The following is a 23,814-nucleotide window of genomic DNA, read 5'->3' on the forward strand; positions in this document are numbered from 1 at the left end:
GTATGGAACAGAGAGGGCGGTCTCGCACGCTTGCGCGTACGAGCGCGCGAGCGCTTGGAATCGGGATCGGGTCAAGAAACCGGAGTCACGCTACATCCTCCTCAATCCTCCTCTCGGGTGGCTAAGAAGATCCGTCTGTCGGGGTTGTTCCCCCGATTCCTCTCCCTGTACCGCGCCCGCCGCGCTACTCTCTTTTCTTCGTCGAGTCGATTTATCTCACTCTTCCTCGCGCGCGTAATGAAACCTTTTCCTCTTTCTTTCCCTTCCTTCCTATTCTCTTCTCCGTCTTGCGCACCATCACCACTTCCACTACCACAGTACGATTCTCCGTCCACCGGATAGGACGAGCGTTCCGCGCGCGTACGATAAACGAGTGTAGCGACGACGACGGATTATCGGGACAGACGTACCTTGTTCTTTTTCTTCGGCATTTTATCCTGCTTTATCCAATTTTATCAGTGATGCACGCACAATCGAATCGGGCTCACATTCGTGAGTTCAGACTTCTGGTCAGCCGCGCGTGTCAACGTGTTTCGCGGACAACTTCGCGGGCCAATGAGCTGACGCGACGTATGGCATGGCGCACGTTCACGATGGCCATTGGTCGGATCGGACTCGAACTGTGGACAATTCGGTGATCTGCTAATTCACCACGTTCTATCAGTTTTAATTTCCACTCGGATTATAATAATATAAGGTGTTTATTGTACTTCCCTCGCAATTTCTTAATACAGCAACTTTACTTCTCTTTTGAACTTTGTCCATTTTGTATTTGTAGATGACGTAGTGCCATAAAAACATTTTGATAAGGACTGCGTTCCACTTAACGTTCGCGAGCATCGTTTGTCTTTGTTTAACATTTGATAAACGATAAGGATGAAATGATTCCACGAGCGTTGTGAGCGTTAAGTGGAACGCAGCCAAGAATGTCAACGGCAACAGAAATATTCGCATGCGCGGCAAATTTAAAAAATGCAATTTTTTTTAAATTGTAACATCTCTCTCTTGTTTTTCTTTTTGTATCGAAAATCTATTTGTATATTACCAGGATTGAGAAGTAACTAGTTATTTGTAACTAAATTACAGTTACAGTTACTTTTTTTCAGTAACTGTAACTTAATTTAGTTTCTTTTTCCATCTGTAAATGTAACTTAACTTAGTTATATTTCTTCCAATAACTAGTAATTAATTTACTAACAGTTACTTTACATTTTAAACTTATTTGTCAATTTAATGTGATTGGTTAAAATCTGATTAAGGCTACGATTCACTTAATGCTACAAATGCTTCGAAGTATTTTTTGATTGGTCAGTAAATTGTAAATTATTTTTTTCTTTGATAGCTCTAATGATGTTACTCATCATTATCTATCGATGTTACTCATATTGTTCTGTCATGATAATAGAAAAGTTAGTTTTTTAGTAATTCTAATTGTAACAAATTAATTTTTAGTAGCATAATTAATTTTTATACATAATTAATATTGGAATACGATATAATTGATTCAATAGAAATGCGAAAGTTTTCAGACTCCCTGTATATATTTAATATATACAAGTTATCTCGTTTTAATTTTCGTATTAAAATATCTTGAAAAGAATAAAAAAATATCAAGAAATGTTTTAAACAAAAGTTATATGATCTAAAGGAGGACAAATAAAATCTTGTCTGAAACATTTTTTCTCTTTTATACTTTTCAAAATATTTCGATGTAAAGTTAAAATAGAGCACTCTGTATATTAGAAAATTATTTTTCATCTGACATCTAACTTCTGAGAATTCACCGATATTGATATTTACAGATTCAACGATATATTAATTAATCTTATGAAAAAATTAGGATTATACTGTGAAATTATTGAAGTGATTTAAAATGATGGTAGAGACTTAATAGATTTTAAAGAATTAAATAATTATGTTTCTTTCTCTCTTCTTAGAAATAAAATCTAAAATTATATAGGCTAAAGCAACAACGTGCAAAGAAGCTATTCATAGATGGGAAGAGAAAACAGGATTAATCGCGAGCGAACAAAAGGAAATAATTTTATCTTTCCAGTGGCCTCCAATCGAGAAAATGGACAACAGTTTGGCGATATTACATAACGTTGAGTTCGTTTTTTTCTAATGAATAAACAATAAAAATATTTGTACAGATCATGCATTCATTAAATTATTTCTTTCAAATATTCTCATAGGAAATTATCTTTATCAACAAATGTAATAGAAAAGATTAGCGGTATTAATTCGCTGAAATATCTGAAAATCTTATCTCTGAGCAGAAACAATATCAAAACGTTCTCAGGATTGGAAGCAGTTGGAGATCACTTGGAGGAATTGTGGATATCTTATAATTTGATTGAAAAGATCAAAGGTGTTAGTGCTTTCAAAGCGCTCAAGGTTTTATATATGGGCAACAATCTGGTGAAAGATTGGGCGGAATTTAATCGCCTGCAAGAGATACCTAATCTTCAAGATTTGAAATTCATTAACAATCCTATATGTGAGAATATGGATGTAGAATCGTGGCGCGCGCAAGTTGTAAAGAGATTCCCTACGTTGAAAAAACTTGACGCGATACCAATTATGTATGCTATGCGTTTTCTACAATGTATATTTAATATATGTAACTATGCTGTCTTATATGAATTATGTAAGAAAATTTTTTTAATAAATTTTCTCTTCCAGACACGCAAGTGAAGATTAAAAATAGAGGATAATTAGAGTGGATTTGTGTGTTGAAAATAATATAAAATTTATATTTACAAGATACAAGTTGTTTCAACATAAAATAAAATTGTTACAAAAACATTTTAGTTATTTAGCTATGTTTACATATGCCATTTGTACTGTAACAATATTTATTTCTCTTTTAGTAGACATCTAATAATTTTCGACTTTTATATCGTTGAGACCAAGCTCTTCATTCTGTTCAAAATTTCTATCATATTTCGTGATCTTTAATCTATTGTCAGATCCATCATCGGAAAGACTTTGTACGTAACTATTTCCGGCCGGATCATCTAAAATCAAGGTCACTTTTCTTTGACCATCTAAAACTTCTTCCAATTGTGCGATAAACACATTCATTCTGTTCACAATTTCTGGATCGGTACTATCTCCAGTGAAAGCCGTAGACGAAGACAACTGCTCTTTCATCGCTGCTATGATCCCTTCGACGGTCGTGAATCGACCGCCCAAAATGGTTGGACCGACTTCTAACTCGAGTTCAGGTATTTCCATGTCACAAGTTTCGGATTTCAGTAGATCGCGACTGAAATCTTCTTTGCCTGTTATTGTCACTTCGATTCTGACTCCTTGAGGTTCGATCCCACTGCCGCTCTTCACCTCGTTAGTCCTATGGCCACAAGACTCGCATAACGTAGCCATTATAACAACCTCTTTGAAATGTGGTATATCTTAATATTATATTAAGAAAAAATTCATGTGTAATATTTATATAATTAATTTTTGCAATTAAACAAACATTTCCGACTAGCTAACAATAATCATTAAATATTTTTTCAACAGTGTATTTAGATTTATTTTTTAATCCTTCCGGCTTTGTTATCCTAATATTATTCCTAATATTTAATAAAAATTTAATCTGATATAATTAAAGGATACTTGTTAGTTTCATATTTGTTTCACAAGGACTGTTGCAGTCTGGACAATTGGTAGGAAAGGACAGCACTTCACCCTCAAGTTGTTCCAAAGGATAATCTCCTTCCTGTATAGGTTTGAGCAAAACATCTTCATTGTCGGGATAAATTCCTAACACGTGATTCTGTTCTTTCGTTCTTTTGAAATGTGTTATTGTACACTGACTATCTTTGATTGGCGCTTTTGGATTCTCTATATGACTATTTCCTGAAATATCTTGAAAAATAATAGTAAATGGCTCATCCAATATTTTCAGTGCACGTAATTTGCTAATAAACAGATCTATTTCGACGGCAGTGTCTGGAAATTCTTCTCTACGTCTGGGCTGATCCTGTTCCAATGCTCTAATGCTCCTGTCAATTATCCCTTCCACAGTCGTGATTTCTCCTTTTTGAGATTGAGAAGGAATTTCAAAATCCAAATGGGGTATATGAATGCTAGTGTAGTCAGACTTAACTACTTGGCGATTCAAATCTTGCGATGTTACTATTTGCAGTGTTATTTTGATTCCTTTCTCTGTTATCTTTCCTCCACTTTGTATCTCGTTATTCTGATAGCCACAGTGCTCGCACTCGAAGGACATAAGCACCACATCTTTGTAATGTGGGATTTTTGTCAACAATAGTCGGGTAATTCCCTTATAGAAATAAATAATGATCATTTAGAGAACATGCATTCTAAAACTAGATATATATTTAGTGAATGAACATCGAATGAATATCAAACACAAATATTTAGACATTCAATTTATTTCTTAACTCTGAATACCAGCATTTGATCAGATTCGATGTTCATTGCATATAATAATTGAACTTGTGCAATATTTGTACAACAAATCAGTATATTTCAAGATTATGTTTACATATCTTTCTTACGTAGACAATACAAGTAATGTAAAATATTATACAAAGGATAATATAATACAGAAAGAAGTAATTAAATTTTATGATTGTTAATATATCTTAACTTTAATATTGATTTCAATATATAAATAAAAACTTATAGAGGCAAGATAGAAGTTTTAGATAGAATAGATTTCACTATTATAAGATTAACTTTAATCTTAGTTTAACTTTTATTTTTTATCTTTTTCTATTTCTAAAAATTAAAAAAAAGGATAAAGAACAAGATTTAAAATTAATCTACTTTGAAGTAGACATAATTCTTAGAATATATATAAGATATATAAATAAAAAGTAAACTGAGATTAGAGTTAATCTTGACAGATCTTAGTGCAGTCTGGTGCAACAATAAAGAACATAAGCTTTGATGATCTCTAGATTGTTTACATAGATGACAGTTAAAACATAATTTACATGCTTTACATTGTATATATACATATATATATATATATATATATATATATATATATATGTATATAGATTATCATATTTTACATACAAATGAAATAATCCTACAATAAACTTTCGTGTACAGTATTTGTGTACAGATATACTTGGCTTATGTTCGTTTCTACTAATGTAGTTTAATTTTAATCTCGATTCGAACTAACTCATGTTTTTCTAGCTCTACGAATTAAAAAAAAGATGAAGAGTAAGTTAAACTTTTAAAATAAACCTACATTAGCAGAAATGTACATTAAGCCTGTTCCATTAACATGAGATTAACTTTAACCTCCAATTTACTCTTTATCTTTTTCTAATTTTTACAATTCTTAGAATTTTTAGACAAAGATAAAGAGTAAGTCAAACTCAGATTAAAGTTAACCTTACATTAGTGAAACTGGGCCTTAACGAGAAGTTCCAAGATTAACGTAAAGTTTGCTCACGTTCTTGCCACATTCCACGCATAGACTCTCGATCTCTGTAATTTCTGGTTCCAGATCATTAACAGACAATTCGCAAAATATTGGCTTGTTCTTTTCATTTTCCATCCGTCTCCCAGCGGTTGCCATTTCTCACTTTGAGGTTACGTTACATGTTCTCCTCTCTTTAACACTCGCTTTCCGAGGTTATGTCGCATACAGTCGCATAGATTATCGCATATAAAGCAGCTGTCGGCTGCTGTCGGACATCACGTTATCGACCGAGGATATTCCGAGTTTGATAGTCATTATTATCGATGGTCGCTTGTCACCTTTCGTAAAATCAATGAAACAGTGAAATCGTCTCCTGTTCGCTGTCGTCGTCACCACCGCAGGGCGCAGCGTCCGCAGCATGCGTGAATGTAGATAGACGTAGTCGTGGATAAGACGATCTTATTTCACCTTTTTAACAAAATTGTTCTCTTTTCAACCCCCTGTTGCGTTACGATGATCGTCGATAAGCTTGGATAAAATATCTTGCGCGTGAGTTGTCAAAGATAGTGCGAAGTTGCACGACTTATATCTCGCTGGAGTCTCAGGCCTCTGCTCAGGCCGCTCAAGGAATATCTCACGACGACGTGCCATTACAACCAAGAACTGGATCGTCAGATCGACTCGCCTAACGTCTTCGTTTCACGGATGTTGCGCGCGTTCTTGCGAGGAACCAGGTCCTCTTGATGCGGATCGAGTCGTCCGTCGGGATGGAGCAGAGGTGAGTCATGATTTTGTCGCTCATTCAAGGGGTTATGTTTTGGTGTAAACAAGACGATTGACGCGTAGGTTGTCGAACCCGTCGAGACCGCCGCCTCAGATTCCGCCGAATCACTCGAGGAAGAATAAGAGACGATCCAGCCGTAGGAGCAACCTGCTGGACACAATACAGGACACGTGGCCGAATACTTCACAGAGTAATCAGGACGGTGGCCTAGTACCTGGTATGGAGTATCCTCCAAGGCAGATGCTGTGGCAACCGACAGACGTACAGAACGTATCGGGTAATGGACAACGTCTATTCACCGCGATGTCGGATCCGAGCGTCTGCGGCTATTCACCGATGCCTATGACGTATACTATGCAGCCGGTCTCACTGCCTACAATGTACAGAATGTATCAGCCGATGCCGGTGCCAAACATTAGAACCGTCCACAGTAGACAAAGGCATCACTGTAATAAGCACTTGACGAATGTTCGTCCTAATGTCAATAATATTGTTAATGGTTATGGGAATCTACAAGAAAACGGAGTTTTGGAATCTGCTGTACACATGGCTCTTCAAAACGGAGATTATGCCAGTCTACCATCTACCGCTAACAAAGACAATGGCGTCAATGGCGACGAACTTAATTCGGAGCACAGAAGATACTCTGATCCTGGATTGGGACCTGCTGGGCCTTCGGCTCACTCAGACAGTGATGATTCCGATAGTGTTGAGAGTGGAAGTTCCATAACGACAATTAGCCGTAGTAATAAACTTGTCCTGTCACTTATTGAACAGGTTTGTATTTGTTTGTTTTTTATTTGAAAATATATAGGTAAATATAATATATAATTAAACATGTTCTATTATTGATATGATTATTTGTAGGATTGTTGTTAGTAAAGTTTTGAAATATACAAAATGTATTTAATTGTTTAATGTGTGTGTTCAATATCGTTTTCAAATTATTAAGATCTCTTTCAAATATTATGTTACAGATGACAGAACTAAAAAAATGTAACAACCAATTGTTTAAAGAACTTAGTGAAGCTAAGTCGAATGTAGAGAATGTCAAAGCAAAATTGGCACAATGTAGACATAGTACTCCTGCGGATTATCAACCTGGAATGTTATCAGGTAGATAATTCTAAAATTCACAATTTTTGTTATTAATTTCACACATATTATATGGGACGATCATTACTCTGATGAAACATTGTATTATTTGTTTCAGAACTTATACGTGAAATCAGAGAAGCTAACAGGAATTGTGAAGAAGGTTTAGTTACAACAGTTAAATCTATGTTGGAAGAGAAATGTAATCAACAAGCAAAAGAAGTGGACGAGCTGAAGGTATGTAAATAGAATTTTTTAATTTAATATATTCTTCATATTATAATATTCTTCATAGTAATATGTTCTTCATATATAATTTTATATATTATTTTATATAATAATTGTTTTTTTAAATAATGATAATTATGATAATTTGATATTTAAATTATTTTCTCAAATTTGGTAATATATCCTTCATCTTTGAACATGGAACTGAAAATAAAAAATAGTTATGTTTTAATTGAACTCTATTTTTTAATCATATACATTTATTAAATAATCTGTTATTTTATCTCGAATCTTATTGTTAATCATATATACAAACAAAACATAAAAATATAAAAAAGCTTTTATAATATATAAATAAGATAGTAAAATAATATATAAAATAGTTTAAGTACAAACAAAATTTTGAGATTTTTTTTTATTTTTATACAAAATACAAAATATTATTTTTAATTTTTTTTTAGCAAATCTTATTATGTTCGCCTGAATTTTTTATATGTAGTACATTAAAAATCTTTGACACAGCACAAATTAGTAAACAAAAAAAATCTTTGAAAAACTAAAATTAAAGAAAGCATATGTGCTATAAGCATATGAGAATATGGGAATAGAAAACAAAAGTAGTGAACCCCTTTTTTTCTTGTGCCACTCGTGTCGTTATGCGGTTGGGATTGAAATATGAGCACTCTTCAATATTTTCGACATTCGTTCTTCCGGGTCACGATCATGGACGTAATGTTTGTGCAGACATTCCTACGTTTTATTTGATTAGGACAGCCAGGTGGTCGTGGTACCTATTAGTCTTTTTTCAACTTTCTTTTTTTCTCTCTCGATTATCATATATATGCAAAATCTGTACAATCGATTCTATTTCCGCTCTTTTGTGTATTTCTACTTCTTATCCCATTAATGATTTTCTCAGTAAGTGACCTGTTCGCTGCCAATGAATTGGCAGTAAATGCGATCAGAAATTGCTAGCAAATTAAACTCAACTGTATTCGTATTAATTTCGTATTTTTGCCGATAGAATTTACTGACATAATCTCAGATAGATTAGCAGCAGAAACGAGTAGAATCTGTCGAACGCAGATTATATTTATTTTTGCTGTTAATCTACATCAAATTATGTCTTGAATTGTTATCATCATTCTACTAATAACATTAAACTTATACAAAATCAAATCTATACCCTTTCTGCTGATGATGAAAATTTATAACAGACTTTTGCAGAATCTGTTCTTGATAGATTTAATTCTTGATAGACTAAGTTTATTTAAATTAATTTTATATTGTTTTATTGTTTTTATAATTGATATATAATTAATATATCATTTAATTTTTTCATATATTTTTTCAATTGTGATATTTGTTGCTCTAAAAATGCACAATGAACGTAGTCATAATAAATGTATAATTTTTTTATTACAAAATACGTTATACTATTTTTATTTTAAGTTATATTTTATTATTAAATTAAAATAATTTTAATAACAGAAAAACGAATGGTCGCGATCACATATTATGAATTATATAGAAAAATCAATTTTCCTCGGTGCACGTGTTACTTTGATGATACGTAATTGTGGCATTAGAGTATTTCATACATTAGTATAAACACGCAAATGTGTCGTTATTACGTACATTCGCATATGCGTATCGATTTAACAACATAAAAAGAAAAATATTGCATTATTTACAAATTATACTTTTCCATTGTAACTACACTATCCACGTAATTTGTAATCACGCATTATAAAGTGTATTTGTTTATTATATGTCATTACTAGCGGCAAAGTATAAATACAAAAAAGACGATACTTGAATGTATACAATCATTGAATCGAAAAAAAAATTATTTAAATTAAAGTTTAAAATTAAAGAGCTCGCAAGATTTTTTAAATGTTTTTTCAAAAATTGGCTCCATGATCTATCCTTGAGAAACGCATCAGCCGATTAGGGTTTGCTGCACGCGCGACTTGATTCTATGAACGAAGGGGATGAAGGGAGATGAGGGAAAGGTTGAACTGTAGAGAGACGGCTGATAAAGTCAGCTGATACCGGAGAACGCAATGTAGACATAATACGAAATATCCGTGACGCGCGCTAAAAGTGATTAGGTTTCACATAAGGGCATCCGCAGCGGGCAGAGTGTTGCAGAGACGAGAGAGAACAGGGCTGGGACCGAAAGGACGAGAAAGGAAGGGGGAATTGGGGAAGGGTGGAGAAGGACGGAGCGCACTTAGTGGCTGTCAGGGGCCTCTCCCTTGGCCTCTTTTTCCTCTTTGCCGTTCTTCTCAGGTTTCAACCATCCATTAGCCTCATCAGCCAAAGCGATGGCCGCCACCGCCATGTCGCTTGCATATTGGCAATCTCGTAATTGAACCTCCGGGACCCATCTCTCTCCACGTCCATGTAAATTTTACTGCACGTGAGAGCTGATCAAGGTTGCTAGCTCTTTTCTTTCCCTTTTTTTATACACATTTCCCAGCGTGTTGCGTTTGCCTTTAAACATCAAGATAAAGTGGTTAAAATAGATAAGAAAAAAATTCAATTACATTCACAGTTTACGCTAATGTAAAAAGAAGAGCAGTTTATAAGAATAGTTTAGAAAATGTTGGAATAGTTCTATCGAAAATAATTCCATATTAGTTCCATCTATTCCATCTTCAAGTTCATATATTTTTATAATATAAAACAAGTATATATGTTTCATTTTTCATAATAACATAATAAAAAATTGCTATTTAAGTGGTAAAGTTGTAATAAAAAAAAGAAATAGGTAATAAAAAAAAGAAATATGTATCATAATTAAAAAAAGAATGGACTTATAATAAGATTTTATTTGCCTTGTGTTCAAAAATTTCTCTAAAATATACAAGAAGATTGAGTGATATGATATGATATGATATAATAGATCTATAAATATGAATAATATCATGTGATTTTTAAAAACTTTTTCTGGTTTAAACTTTAATCACTTTAATGACAATAGTTTTTTTTACAGTTTTTTTTTCATTGTCTAGCTTTTATCTACTTGGTTATTAATGTTTCTATATTTTATTTGTTGCAGAATCAATTGGCGAAGATTTTAAAAGAGAAAGAGGAAAGTGATCAACGTGTCGCAAAACTGGAAGAGGAAGTGATGGCATTGAAACTGAGCGCGACGTAAGTAAGCTTTTTAGCATTTGTAAATATTTAAAAGCTTGCTTTAGGTTCTAGTATTTGTTTTGTATTCAACATTGTCAGACGGTGTATAATTTAAAAGGCGCATTAAAATATGATAGAGTGTTCCAGTGTATCTGATAAAGTTTGTCGGAAAACTGATTCCAATTATATATTATTTCTACGTAATCGACCATGGTTTATCACAATTGTTTCAATTATTAGTTTTATTTTCTGTTCATAATTTCTACGCCTAGGAGCACAAGCATAATTTTTCTCATACGTTTATTTATGACAAAATTAGTAAATAATTAATATGTCCAATAAATCGCGTGTAATATATTTTGATGTCATCTATTATTTCGTTTATGATTATTAAGCTTAAGATTAAACTCTACGATGTCTATTGGAATCCGACAATAACTTCAGAATAATCCTTTCTATGGTAAAGTCACGTGGCTAAAATAGAAGACAAGTGAAAGCCGTCAGTGATGAAACATTTGAATCAGCGCTTCTGGAAGACCTATCAAGATATTTCATATTATTATTTACAACGATCTTCTCTCGTTCTATTTTAATTATATTTTCAACCATTTTTCGCTTCATTTCTCGACGAATGCGATCCTCAAAATTAGTTTACGATATCCACAACTTCAATTAAATCAATTCGCTGTTCCCCATAACCAACGTCAATGCTCGCTTCTGACAAAAAAAATGGAAAGAAAAATCAATTCTATTCGCACTAGCAATGAAGGTCGCGAGATCGCAGTCTTCGAGGAGGAGAATCTGGCGCTGCGACGGGAGCTCCAGGAGGCACGGGCATCCAGGACCCTGGCCGAGAACCACGCAGCAAAGTGCGTAAACTTTGCGGTATCCAGATCTGTCACGCCTGTAACTTTCGATACGCCCTGTATAACCAGCACCCCCGTGCGTACCGCTCTTACCGATACTCGCTTCCTGTTCCCCGCCATCCCACTCGCATCGCACACATTCTCCATCTCTTCCGTTCTACGTCCCCGTTCTGCGGAGGTGGCGGTTCTTCCACTCGTCCCCGAGATGGCGAATCAATGTCCAAATTCTACGACCGACTCCGAACCTGTATCCTGTGAAGATATGTCTCCGACGAAGGGAAGTACGTGGTCAGAAATGTCTTTGTCCTGTAAATCTGTTGAAACACAATGCACAAACAATAATATGGTTGAAGTATGGAAAACTATGAAATCATTAGAACATATTTGCGAATTTCTGGGCACGTCAGTATTGGGCAACTTTGATCAGAACGAAGCGCATGACGTCGACACTACAAGAGACGATGGTAAAGTGAAGCCGTTGATGATGGCTGAAGATGAAAAAAGAACGAAGTACTTATTGACTGATACCTCTGAGAAACCTGTCGATCAGCTATTCGAAATATGTGAAGCAAAGGTGCCATCAGTGGAAAAAGATGAAGCACAAGATTTTGCATCATTTAAAGTCTTTGAGGAACAAAAATATCCGCCGGAAAAAATGAGCGACGTTACGTGCGAAGTAGAGAAATTGATCAATTATTCGGATAATCACAATTGTTGGCAGAAATGGTGCAGGTTTCACAATCAGCGAGGCAGCTTTAAGAAACCACGACGAAAGAAGGGAAATTTAAGAAGGTTGTTCAGTGAAAGCGATAAAGATCCACGTCAGGACACCATGCTTTCGACCGGGCCATTATGTTCCTTCGAAAGCAATTGCGATACCGCGGACGAGGACGAAGATTGTTTTCCCAATGATGATCGCACAAGTCGAGCCATCACCGATGTACCGGATGTCGTTGTGATCGGTGGTAACTCCATCGTCCCGAAAGACCTCTGTTCGACGAGAACCCTGATTTCCAGAACCCAAACAGCACCTTCACGTGCCACCTACACCACCGCCTATATCTAAATTACGCGCGTACGCGCGGGGCCCCGAGCAAAAAGACAAAAAGAAAGTCATACACCACGCTACTCGTCGCCAATATCCGCGAAAAGGGGCTTCAAGGGGCTTTTTACTAGAGGCTACTACTATGTATCGAATAGCACGTAGGTCTATTATTCACTCACACTCATCATGCATGCTTTTTCGTACACGTCGTACTCATGCCTCCGGCACTTCGGGGAAATTACGTCATTCCCAGTATCCGAAGGAGATACGAATTTTTTTAACATAAATCGTATGCATTAGCTGAAATTATTGGTATAAGTTATTTTTAGAGAAAAAAAATTTGCTTTTTTTTATTTCACAAATTTTGTTTCCGTCTTTGTTACCGAGTTTGTTGCTCTCCTTTTACACACACAGTGATTCTAACTTACTAATAATAGTAATATGATTTAAACTGTAAAATAATAAACAGAATTAGAGGGGAGAGAGATAAAGCTAATGTAGATACCGGAATAACGTAATTTATCTGCGCCACATTTGCGACACTTCGCAGCATTGTTTCCGTAGCGTTGCCATCTTAAAAGGAAATTGGAGAAAGACGACTTTCTGCTTACCAGAAATAGGAATTTTCAGTCTATTATGATCATATATAATTATATTTTTCAGTTTTTTTACACATATAAAGCGAGGTATTTTGTACCAGTGTAAGGAACTGTCCTTTTCATGGAAAAGAAGGTAAAGGATAGTGACTGATTAGCATTAATGACCAAAGGGTTTTGCATAGATCGACGTAGCAATTATACTCCAGTTGCTATTTAAGTATGCAAACACTTTAATACATTGTCATTATTTGCTTTACACATGCTTAACAATTTTACCCTGTTAATTCGTTATGAATACCTGGGGTGCGATTCTGTAACTGTTTTACACGCCTACCGACAGTTGTCGGTGTCGTTGCGCAGCTTTTTCATCATATAAAATATCTGCGCAACACGTGTAAAACAGTTACAGAATATAGGCCCTGCTTCTCTATCTGTAAAGTAACCATAAATATATATATCAGATGTATGTAAAAAGCACAAATATGTACAATAAATACATTTTTTCATAAATTTTTATATTTTTATGATACAATATATATGTTAATTAAATGTTATTTAGCAGCATATCATCATCAGCTTTATTAGCATGTTTATATTTGTATTATATCTTTTCTACTATATTATATGTTTATATTATATTATATGTTGCATATATATTTTTTTATACACCTGTTATTGTACCAGTATTGCTGTATGTGTTATGTTTTGTTAGTCATATTGCATTCCTATTCTCTCAAACGCCATAAAAAATTTAATTGCTGTTTGCCATATTTTCTGCATGATTTAGAAATTTTATTAAAAACTTTCTATTGATTTGTATTTATATGACTATAACTTTTTATAATTCCATAATATTATAAATCTTTCTATAATATTATAAATCTTTAATTCGAATATGTTTTTGTTGAAAAGTATGTTTTTTTCTTGTTTATATTTTTTTTAGATTCGATTTAATAAAATATTTGTTTTATTTTATTTTGTACATTAAACATAATGTTATATTTTATTTTGTACATTAAATACAATGTGTTATAATGATGAGATTCAATTTTCATTAAATTGTTATACATTTTTCTTTCCAAAACTTCTATTTTTCGACCTGATACGAACTGCAGCATGAATGTACATCTTGCTTGCTCTTTTGCTCCTCAAAGATCTGATTTTTTTTCTGTCTCGGAAAATCTCCTAGTGCATGTCTTGACAGTAAGCATCGAATCGCACCATTTTCTTCTGTTTTCTAGTCGGCAGCATGGCTTTCCGCTGAAACTTTCGCTTTACTCTCTGCTAAAGAATTTGTTGGGCAAGTCTTTGGATGTATTAGCAAATGTTTGGATGCATTAGCGGTGGAAAAACGGCACGTTCCCGAGCCGGCACGAATGAATGTAACGTGACACGAAACGTAATTTGTCAGACTGGAGAAGCTGGTGAAGATACTACATAAAAAGGTGAACGGTGCCATGGCCACGGAAACGGTAAACAGGATTTGCGACGTCCTGGCTTCCGGTGTATATCCTGTTCCTGAAGACCAGGCTAAGGAACCAATGAATCAGATGCCGTTGTCATCATCATCATCTGAAGACGAAGCGGAAGGTGGCAACGACAACGATGATGATGACGAAAAGTCGGATACGTCCAGAAGTGAAAAGAACTCGTCAATCGCGAGCGATTCCAAAATTACACTCGTGATAGATAGTGTAAATTTATCCGGACCGGTAACCGATCTTTGAATATATGCATGTGTTGGAAGCGTGATTGTTGCCTTATAGATATTACGATGAATACGTATAACTTAAAAAATATGACTTCATGAAATTTCTACAGCGATTATATACGCAGAATCGCTGGCTGATAAACTAGTTGAACATAAGCAATTCAAAATATTTCAAAACATAAGCGATTTTCGAAATATTTCTTTTGTAAAATCATCGCAGTGATTTTATAAAGACAAATACGTGAATCGCCTTTTATAAAATCACCATGTTTCAATTTTACAATATGTACTTAATCTAGAACTATTTCGGAGTCATTAATATGTGTGATTTGGCAAGAACAGCGAATAATCGCTTTCATCGTAATATGTTGATTATACATTGCTTTTCTATAACTATTCTCGCGCGTTATTTAACTATTAGAGCGTATTGGCAAAGATATTGTTATCGCTTAAAACTTTATACGCATCATCATAGTTTTCATTTGAGATTGTTTACCTGATCGTTGCTCACCAACGATCATTACGCATCTTCGTTAGAGAATGATATCAATCATTAATAGATCATTGACTGTTATTATGACTTGGTCATTAATTCGTATGTATTTTCGAAATAATTATTTATTACTATTAAGCGCTGTTCTAATTAAGCGCGTAATTTTGTTAGACGTATTGTTATGTGAAATATTTCTACATTATTAACAATATTGAAACCGACTGGAATGCGATTGCAGGTTAAAATAGATGATATTTGCTTTGCATTTTGATATGGCTAGAATGATTCAAATGCGTGATCGAATATTTTTCAAAACGTATGACTTCAAAAATACTATTGTTTTTTTACAATATTTTGCATAACTGCATATGACGCTCAAATTTGCTTGATACATAACAAATGTTATATCTTCAATCATCGCAACACTGTTTTTTTTTTATTACATTGTCTTTTCCTTTCTTCAATTTTTCCTTTTTTATTAGTTGTTTTTTATTAGTTTAACCCTTTGTAATTCCATGGTCGATAATTCCATAGTCAGTATTTTAGTTTGACATATGCTTTACGGCGATTTCCGGAAACAGTTTTCCAAATGTTCGAATGCAGGATTACAATTTGCAAACTATATTTTTATAACATCCATAAATTCCTTTAAGTAATGTAAGTTAAGTGGTACACATTAAACTATGTTAAATTAAATTGAGGATGAAATTGTTCATTCTAATTCATTTTCAAGAAATAATTGGAACCGCGAAGGGTTAATACTAATTTCTCATACTTCATCTGTTATCTTACCACAATGCATCTTATCTTATCCACTGCTCATTAGTACAGATAAGCTTGTTCGACAATCATTGTTGCGTGAAAATGCTTTTGGGACATAATACGAAAAGCATTTCTTTTTATGCCTTTTAATTAAACAAAGCTCAACGCAGGTATATACAGACTTTAATATTAATAGATCGTACATGTTGAGGTGAAAATATTTCTTTCAACGTGTTTTTAAATATCTTTCACGTCTATCCATTCTTTTATGTATTAATATATCATTCTGATCACTTCCTTGAAAAAATAGCTCGATATTTAATTTTTGAGTTAAGCACGTAAATTCAAATATTCCATTGATACGTATATTCCATATCTTTACGTATAGACCTATTTTGTATTTTATAGCAGCTATATGTTAATTCTTCTTAGTCGTCTTGTTCGTATATTTATTATAAATTATAAGTAGATTTCTCGTATATTTTAAGAAAATTTTTAAAAGTACTTACAAATTTTTTTTATTATCATGAATTGTCTCGCTCAAGAGATAAGGTACTATGTTAAATGGATTAATGAATTAATTGGCACAGTTACCTCATTATCAACAATTACATACAATTACGTACAATTCTGCCAAAAAAATTTCTTATCTTAAAAAAAAATACAATTACATGATATGCTATAGAAATGCATGAATTAAAATCTTGGCTGCTAAGATATTAAGAGTTCCCAATTTTCACTCTGATTTAGAAGATTCTGTTTTACAATTTTCTGTCTTTGAATCACACTTAGACTATCACAGTTTGTACATGCAAGTTTATTTATCCACATACATCATGTCTTCGCCGGTACTGTTTACACATAGATATTTTTATGGATATTCTGCGGTTTTTACGGCAGATATTCCTACCGATATATCTCCCAACTGGCAATAAATACGTAGACGTAGTTTTACGAATGATAACACTCTATACGCATATCGTAAGCAGATATCGTGTCATATTTTGTATAACTTTTTGTAGAAGTCAATCAAATAAATTTCGCAATACTTCTTCGCATGAGCTAATCAATATAGGTACGTCATAACAGAGGTTTGGACTGTATTGGAATATACCGTCATTATCCATAATGAGCTCCATAATGAGCACTTGTTATTCCGTTTTACTTCACACAGATCAATAGGAGTTATTTGTACTAAATTTGCTCCGAACTCGAGATAATAAGTTATTGCTGCGATAAAGTAAATCTATACAAACTTGTTCGGTAAATATCAGATCATATCGCAAGTCTCACATGTGCCTCCATGTAAAATGTAATATCCATTTTATATATCTCGTCGTTGGTACATTTTGTTGAGATATTCTGCGTTCTTTTAAAAATAGTTGGATTAAGGAAAAATTGATAGGAATTTATGCCGTCGTATTGTATTCTTTATCTTTGAAAAGAAGATAATCTAGAAATAACCGATGATAACATTGAAATATATTGAAATTGCTCTTAATTTTTCCTTTTATTCTAAATATAATAATAGAATCTAATGTCTCTTAATGTAAGATAAAAATATTGATCTACTTTAATTTTAATAAATAAATTAATCAATATTAAGAGAAAAAAGGAAGGAATAAATAAAATTCCAAAACTTTAATCCTTGATATTAAAGAATTTGATAATTTGCAGCATAAATTCCTTCCAATTCTTTCCATCGTGAATTATCATTTACAGGATAAATTTATTGATAACTTTTAGTGAAATTTTAAATCTCTATCGTATTATCTATTTATTCGTATAAAAAAAGCTCACGAAAAAGAAGAAAAAGCATTTCTTAAACAAGATTAATAATTATCAATATATCTAAAACAATACTATGTAATGCGTATACGATGTAACATTATCTTCTTTAGCGAACTCGAAGTGCCATTAGAATCGAGCGTAGCTCAAGTTGTTCTATTTTCGATTATATTGCGAAACGTTGTAGAACAGCGTGGAATGTATCAAAATAATCTGAATAAAAATTACATATTTATTCAAAATGAAAAAAATTAGTTTATTTATGAGAATCTTGATTATTAAATGTAACATTGATAAAATAAAATGATTTTATTAGCGCTAATTAAAAAATGTTACATTATTTTTTTTCATAAAATTATATTTTCGAAATATTATTCATTTTGTTAGAACAATTTCTATTATGCTTCCTTATTAACAATATTTAATTGTTATACTATAACTATAAAATTTCATGAAAAACTGTGTCTAATTAGATTAGCTTAAAAAAATTCGATTTAATTTTCGAATAATCCGCGTATCCTTTTTTTATTTTGATTTGATTAAAATTGTTCATTGATAATAATTCATACCCTTGCTTGTTATATGCGCGATCCAGTTTTCTCTGTTATCACGAATAATGATCTCCCTTGATGAATTGCCAGGCCGCTCTCTCATTTTTCCGATGGCTCTATCAAAAGTGTTTTCTTACCCATGTTCCTCGCTTATGTACGGAGTATCCTCTGAGTGTTGTGATTAGAGGGATCTAGAAGATGTTATTCTTGCGTATGGATGTTTATCTTTACGCGCTGCGCAGCCTCCCACGAAGATCGAACTGAAACAATAAAAGGTCCAATATATCGATGGCATCGATGTCACTTAGATCCGGTCTAAGAATAAACGGACAAAAATAAATAGTGTGAAACGCGTTGCAATTCTTTTCCCTAATTTTTTCTCATATATAACCTATTTCCTTTTTAAATTTTAACGTTGAACTTTTAATATAAAACTTTTTAATTTTGTCAGATTTTAAAAGCATAATAAAGATTAAATTATCACTCAATTCAAATGAAAGAATTCGTTCATTTAAGGGAAAACAACAACAATATTAATAAAATTTTTTAGTGTTTTTGCGCATAAATATGTTACCATGATATTATCTTCTTTCCGTTGAATGACTTTTAAATAAGTCGATATATTGGCTACGCGAACGCTTTTAAATATTGTATATTTTCCGAATAATATAATTAATTATGAAAATGTTATTAATTATAAAAACGTTAATTTAAAACAAAATTTTGCATATTGATTATCCCGCTGACTTCCATTACCCTATTTTTACTTTTCTTTTAATATTTTTGTTTTCTTTTGATCTCAAGAGAAACTTAGTATATAATATCATAAATTACTACATACTCTTTTTATTTTAGTGACTCATTTGTGAATTTAATGTATTATAAATCTATTGTGTTCTTAATAAATTTGATTTATAAATGCAGTAAAACAAAATATGTATGAATAAAATGAAAAAAATATTCGGTTTTGAGAAATAAATTTTGTAACGGTTCTTGAAGTTTTTGCTATACATCTTGAGAACGAAGTGTCTAGACGACACGCACAACGTCACTTTTGTGTCTAGACGATGTTTTTATGATGTCTTTTAAGATACGTATAGTTTTTTAGATACGTATATCTCAAAAGACATCTTTATGACATTCTGAATGAATTTTCATGACGTCTTTTAGACATACATGTATGAGTGCTTATGCTTTTATTGTACCGTTGCGTCAATTATGTCACAGATATTTAATTGCACACGCACGATATTGTTGTATCTTTTTTTGAAATAATCTAAGACCCTTCAAATTTTAGAGAAGAAAAAAGTACCGTAAAAGCTCGGCAAAAAAGCACCGCCGCGCCGTCATAAATCAATTATTACTTTACAACAGTACTCTTTTTACGATCTTCCCTTTTTTTTAACCGACCGATTGAGAACTCCGGTTTTCCGCAACCAAAAAGGATATATTAGCGGGTACCCGGCGTTTTTCGTATACATCCGGTTTTACTGCGCCATTCGTGCCAAAGTAATTTTGTTTAGTGTGTATTAGTTTTCTAAGGGATTCACACACATATAACTATATTTGTATCGCAGAATAATGTAGTGCTTTGTTAAAAAAAATAAAAAAATATTGAAGTGGAGTCTATGCATGTATATGAACAAAAATCCTGCCAAAAGAAAATACATACTTAGAAACTAATTAAATAATGTGACAATTAAGAAAATTTCTCAAAAACTTTATTTTCAATCGTTAATATATCGATAATTGTAATTGAAATATCTCGACAATATTATTAAAGATAAATTCTTCGCAAGGAAGACTTTCGCGTATAATTTGGGGAAATCATCCAATTAGCCTACGAACGGCTTCAACATTTTTTCAGAACGTCTACGACATATATAACAGTCATAATTGCGGGCGACAATAACGCACCTTCTCATTACTACAACTCGTAATTTCTCGTTCCGCCCACTTCCGGTGTCTAACGCGATAATCGTCCTGAAGGAAAGAGAGAGAGGGAGAGAGAGAGAGAGAGAGAACGCCAAACGATCGATATTTCGCGAGACAGCATTTACTCGCTCGTGGGAGTGCGGGTCCTCGGATAATTGAAAGCTGCAGGAAAAATCGTGCGAGTCATCGCAGTACGAAGGTGGCTTATGGGGGGTGGAATTATTAAAATTGACTCGACGGAAGTGACGGCTAGCTAACAGAGAGGGTTGGCTGCGGCCGCTGCCGCTGGTCGAGAAATCGCTGCCAATTCGAGGCGTTTGATCGGCGGCGACTCATCCACCACCTGCCTGTCTTCCAATGCTATCTCATCGATCGACTTCGACCAATGCTCTGCGCGGCACGGCTCGTTAAAAATGACCAAAGCCCGTGTCCACTTCTATATGCACTTTGATGCTAAATGTGGCTATAATTGAATTCTCGGCTCGTAACTACTTTCTTAGTATGAGAGAAATAAAGCTAGAGTTATATGAATATATTTATTGCGAGATAATAAAGTATATCTTTTTTAGAAAGATAAAGATATCGAAAATTGTCATGTTTTTTTGAAGAAAAATTATTTTTAGTTATTATTTTGAAGATAAAAAAAATGTTAGATGTTGCATTCGTTTCAGTTACCTTAATTGTATGATTTCAGAGGTATATATTTAAATGTAAGCAATGTAAGACATATTCATATAAGTATAGAAACAAAGAGAAATATTTTGAATTTTAATTTAAATATTTAAGTTAAGCTCACAAGCGCGTATTCTGCTTTAGCAGAATTTTAATATAAAATTTAGTTACTGTAATATTTTCACATTCCATGTTTTACGGAAACATCTGAAGATCAATATGTTTTCTACGATTGTAAAAAAAATACTCACTTAAATCTTAATAGGAGAAAAATCATTTATAACGAATTTTGACATGAAACATCGCCTTGTATCGATAAGCGAAAATACTGTACATATATAAATAGAGATCTATTTGCGATTATACGCTATTAATAAGTTAGATGCGCCAAGCAAACAGAGCAAAACTTCTCGGATTGGCCTGATGGCCTGCTTGCAACTTTTATATCTCGCAACGTTTGCATTGAAACGGTGAAACAGAAATTTAACGAGAGAACGATAGAGACGGGGGCGCTCTTGTTTGCACAATCGATTCGCCACATACGTGCTTTTACGCGCGCGCTACAGAAACCTTCCCGCTCGGAAAATATCAAAAATCTTTCCGGATTCGCTTCTCAGACGGGAACGTTATGGAATGTTGCGTATTCTTTTTAACGTTTCATTTTCACTGTTTTAACCAAAATGTTCAAAATAAATAAAAATCATAGAAGGAAGAAGATAAAATATATATATCTATTTCAATATTATTTCGAGTTACTTTTTTAAGTTCATCAACAAATAGAACCATACAGGATATTATAAAAAATTGGCCATTTTCTTTAATTTTATCTGTAAGATAAAGATGGAGTTTGAACTGTTTTATTTAAATATTTAATGACAAAGTTTAGAATATACATAGAAACAAGCTACAATTGAAAACTTCATTATTACCGCATAAAAAAAATCTGTTACATTACTAATAGCACGTCCTCATAAATATCCGTATAAGTATTTTATGACTGACATGCCTTTAATCAAAAGAATATCAATATCAAGATAAAGATAAGCTGACTTAATAACTTTTTAATTAGAAAAGAACGATAGAAGAAGAGTCTTATTTGTCTATCAAGTCACAATCAAGAAATCAATAAAGTTCATTTAATAATTTGACGATAAATTATCATAATGTCTTTTTAGCAATTCTTTTAACATCTCTCAGTCTGATACGCATATCATATTAGTTATATCAAATATAGTATATAAAAATATGTAAGCATGATTAATAAATATATAATTAATGTGTAAACAGTACATATATGGAAAAGAAAGGTTTTGCTCAAAAATTTAGCTAGATGGAGATTTAAAAAATTAATAATTTTGTTGGATCATCAAAATAATTATATAGGACGCTTATAAAATTACTTTATTAATAAGTGGTGAAGGAGTCACCGATTTCGCCGTCATTATCTTGCATCGTAAAGATGTTTGGAGTGGCTCGCGTAGAATTTTCGTGATTACGCCTATCCCTGTAAAGCTTTTCCGTGGGATGAGGGTGCAGTCAATAGCGGCCGCCGTCACGCCGAGGGAATGAAAACGTGCGACGAGTCTATTATTTTTGCCTTGGGCCGATCGAGGGTGCGCCGCGGTGCCCGGGTTTTCGTCGGAGATAGGACGGCCAGTGAGATTCGGGGATCGCAAATCTGGGAAATCCACGGCGAGGCACGCACAGCACGTGACTATCCGGTCTGCGCCACGTTCGCGCCCGATAAAGCACACACATCGAAAATATCGTTTTTTAAGTGGCTCAATATGTCCCACGGCGCTTCTGCATCCTGTTACTCCGCAGTTCGCCCTCTCAATCCTTTCGGCAATTAAATTCCCAACTTTCTAAATTATTAAAGATTTTTTCTTCTAATTCTACGCGTGGTCAGTAATTAGCCGCGAGATATAGAAACAGAAGCAACAGTCTTTGCTTTTTAATATTGTCAAGTTCCAGGAAGCACTCTTCCACGTTTATATTTAAATCAATCATTCGGATCTTTTTATATATTTTAATATTGAAGCGAAAATATTAATATTAGTTTTGTTAATAATGCAAGAAATAAAACATATAAAACTGCATTTCCCAGAACCAATATAAAAATATTGATATATATGAACGATTACTTTGTTATAACAATTTCAAAACGGTTTACACGAAGGATTATTTTGCTATAACGATTTTTCAAACGCAACATTCAATATTTTTCGCATGCCAATAGCCATGAAACAATAAGTAATGTAAAATAAGAACTAAAATGATCAAAAATATATTGTAGCACATTATTATTTGTCGCTTTTAACTCTATCAGCTGAAAGTATCTTAATTATGTACCACAAATAATGTTTATTATATATTATGATCTTCGAAATTGCATCTAAAAATGTACCCAATGTAAATCTTGGAGCGTTTATGATACCTAATATATATATTTTTATCAGTTTGTACAAGTTGAATTTGTAAATATCACTCTCTGTGGATGAATCCCATTTTCGGATGCAAATTATGATATCGTTCGCAATGTGAATGAATCGTAAATATCCAACGGCTATTATCGGATAATTGCCGTTTGGAATTAATTAACATTTAGAAGCTAACGATGCTTTACTATTTGCCGACTTTCCGAACAATATTGATATGCAGTTTCATCCCCCCATTGTTTTCATATTAATCAATATACAAGTATTATAAATATCTGAATGCA

The 23,814-nt window shown here is 33.1% G+C and overlaps 4 protein-coding genes across 5 annotated transcripts; 3 read left to right on the plus strand and 1 right to left on the minus strand.

The window, feature by feature from the left end:
* The first annotated feature begins 41 nt into the window (after positions 1-41).
* Positions 42-2,808, plus strand: LOC105143540 (dynein axonemal light chain 1). 2 transcript variants are annotated; one of them, XM_011051926.2, is made up of 4 exons: positions 44-1,879; positions 1,961-2,109; positions 2,196-2,585; positions 2,686-2,808. In XM_011051926.2, the coding sequence occupies exons 1-4, from the start codon at positions 1,874-1,876 to the stop codon at positions 2,702-2,704; spliced, it is 564 nt and encodes a 187-aa protein (XP_011050228.1). In that variant the 5' UTR covers positions 44-1,873; the 3' UTR covers positions 2,705-2,808. The 2 variants fall into 2 exon arrangements, with proteins under 2 accessions (XP_087259499.1, XP_011050228.1); XM_087403373.1 differs by having other exon boundaries at positions 42-1,879; positions 2,196-2,808.
* Positions 2,728-5,656, minus strand: Zpr1 (zinc finger protein Zpr1). Its single transcript, XM_011051925.2, has 3 exons — positions 5,450-5,656; positions 3,625-4,297; positions 2,728-3,416 (listed from the first exon to the last, which is right to left on the minus strand). The coding sequence occupies exons 1-3, from the start codon at positions 5,573-5,575 to the stop codon at positions 2,881-2,883; spliced, it is 1,335 nt and encodes a 444-aa protein (XP_011050227.1). The 5' UTR covers positions 5,576-5,656; the 3' UTR covers positions 2,728-2,880.
* A 135-nt stretch (positions 5,657-5,791) lies between these two features.
* Positions 5,792-13,690, plus strand: LOC105143544 (uncharacterized). Its single transcript, XM_011051931.2, has 6 exons — positions 5,792-6,197; positions 6,266-6,980; positions 7,181-7,319; positions 7,417-7,535; positions 10,594-10,688; positions 11,432-13,690. Exons 1-6 carry the CDS (start codon positions 6,163-6,165, stop codon positions 12,600-12,602), a joined length of 2,274 nt encoding a protein of 757 aa, XP_011050233.1. The 5' UTR covers positions 5,792-6,162; the 3' UTR covers positions 12,603-13,690.
* Positions 12,630-18,185, plus strand: LOC147910587 (uncharacterized). The gene is made up of 2 exons (XM_087403374.1): positions 12,630-12,739; positions 14,592-18,185. The coding sequence occupies exon 2, from the start codon at positions 14,638-14,640 to the stop codon at positions 14,905-14,907; it is 270 nt and encodes an 89-aa protein (XP_087259500.1). The 5' UTR covers positions 12,630-12,739; positions 14,592-14,637; the 3' UTR covers positions 14,908-18,185.
* Positions 18,186-23,814: the final 5,629 nt, after the last annotated feature.

Source organism: Acromyrmex echinatior, chromosome 2 (genome assembly GCF_024713525.1).
Source record: "Acromyrmex echinatior isolate Ae372 chromosome 2, ASM2471352v2, whole genome shotgun sequence".
Taxonomy (NCBI): Eukaryota; Metazoa; Arthropoda; class Insecta; order Hymenoptera; family Formicidae; genus Acromyrmex; species Acromyrmex echinatior.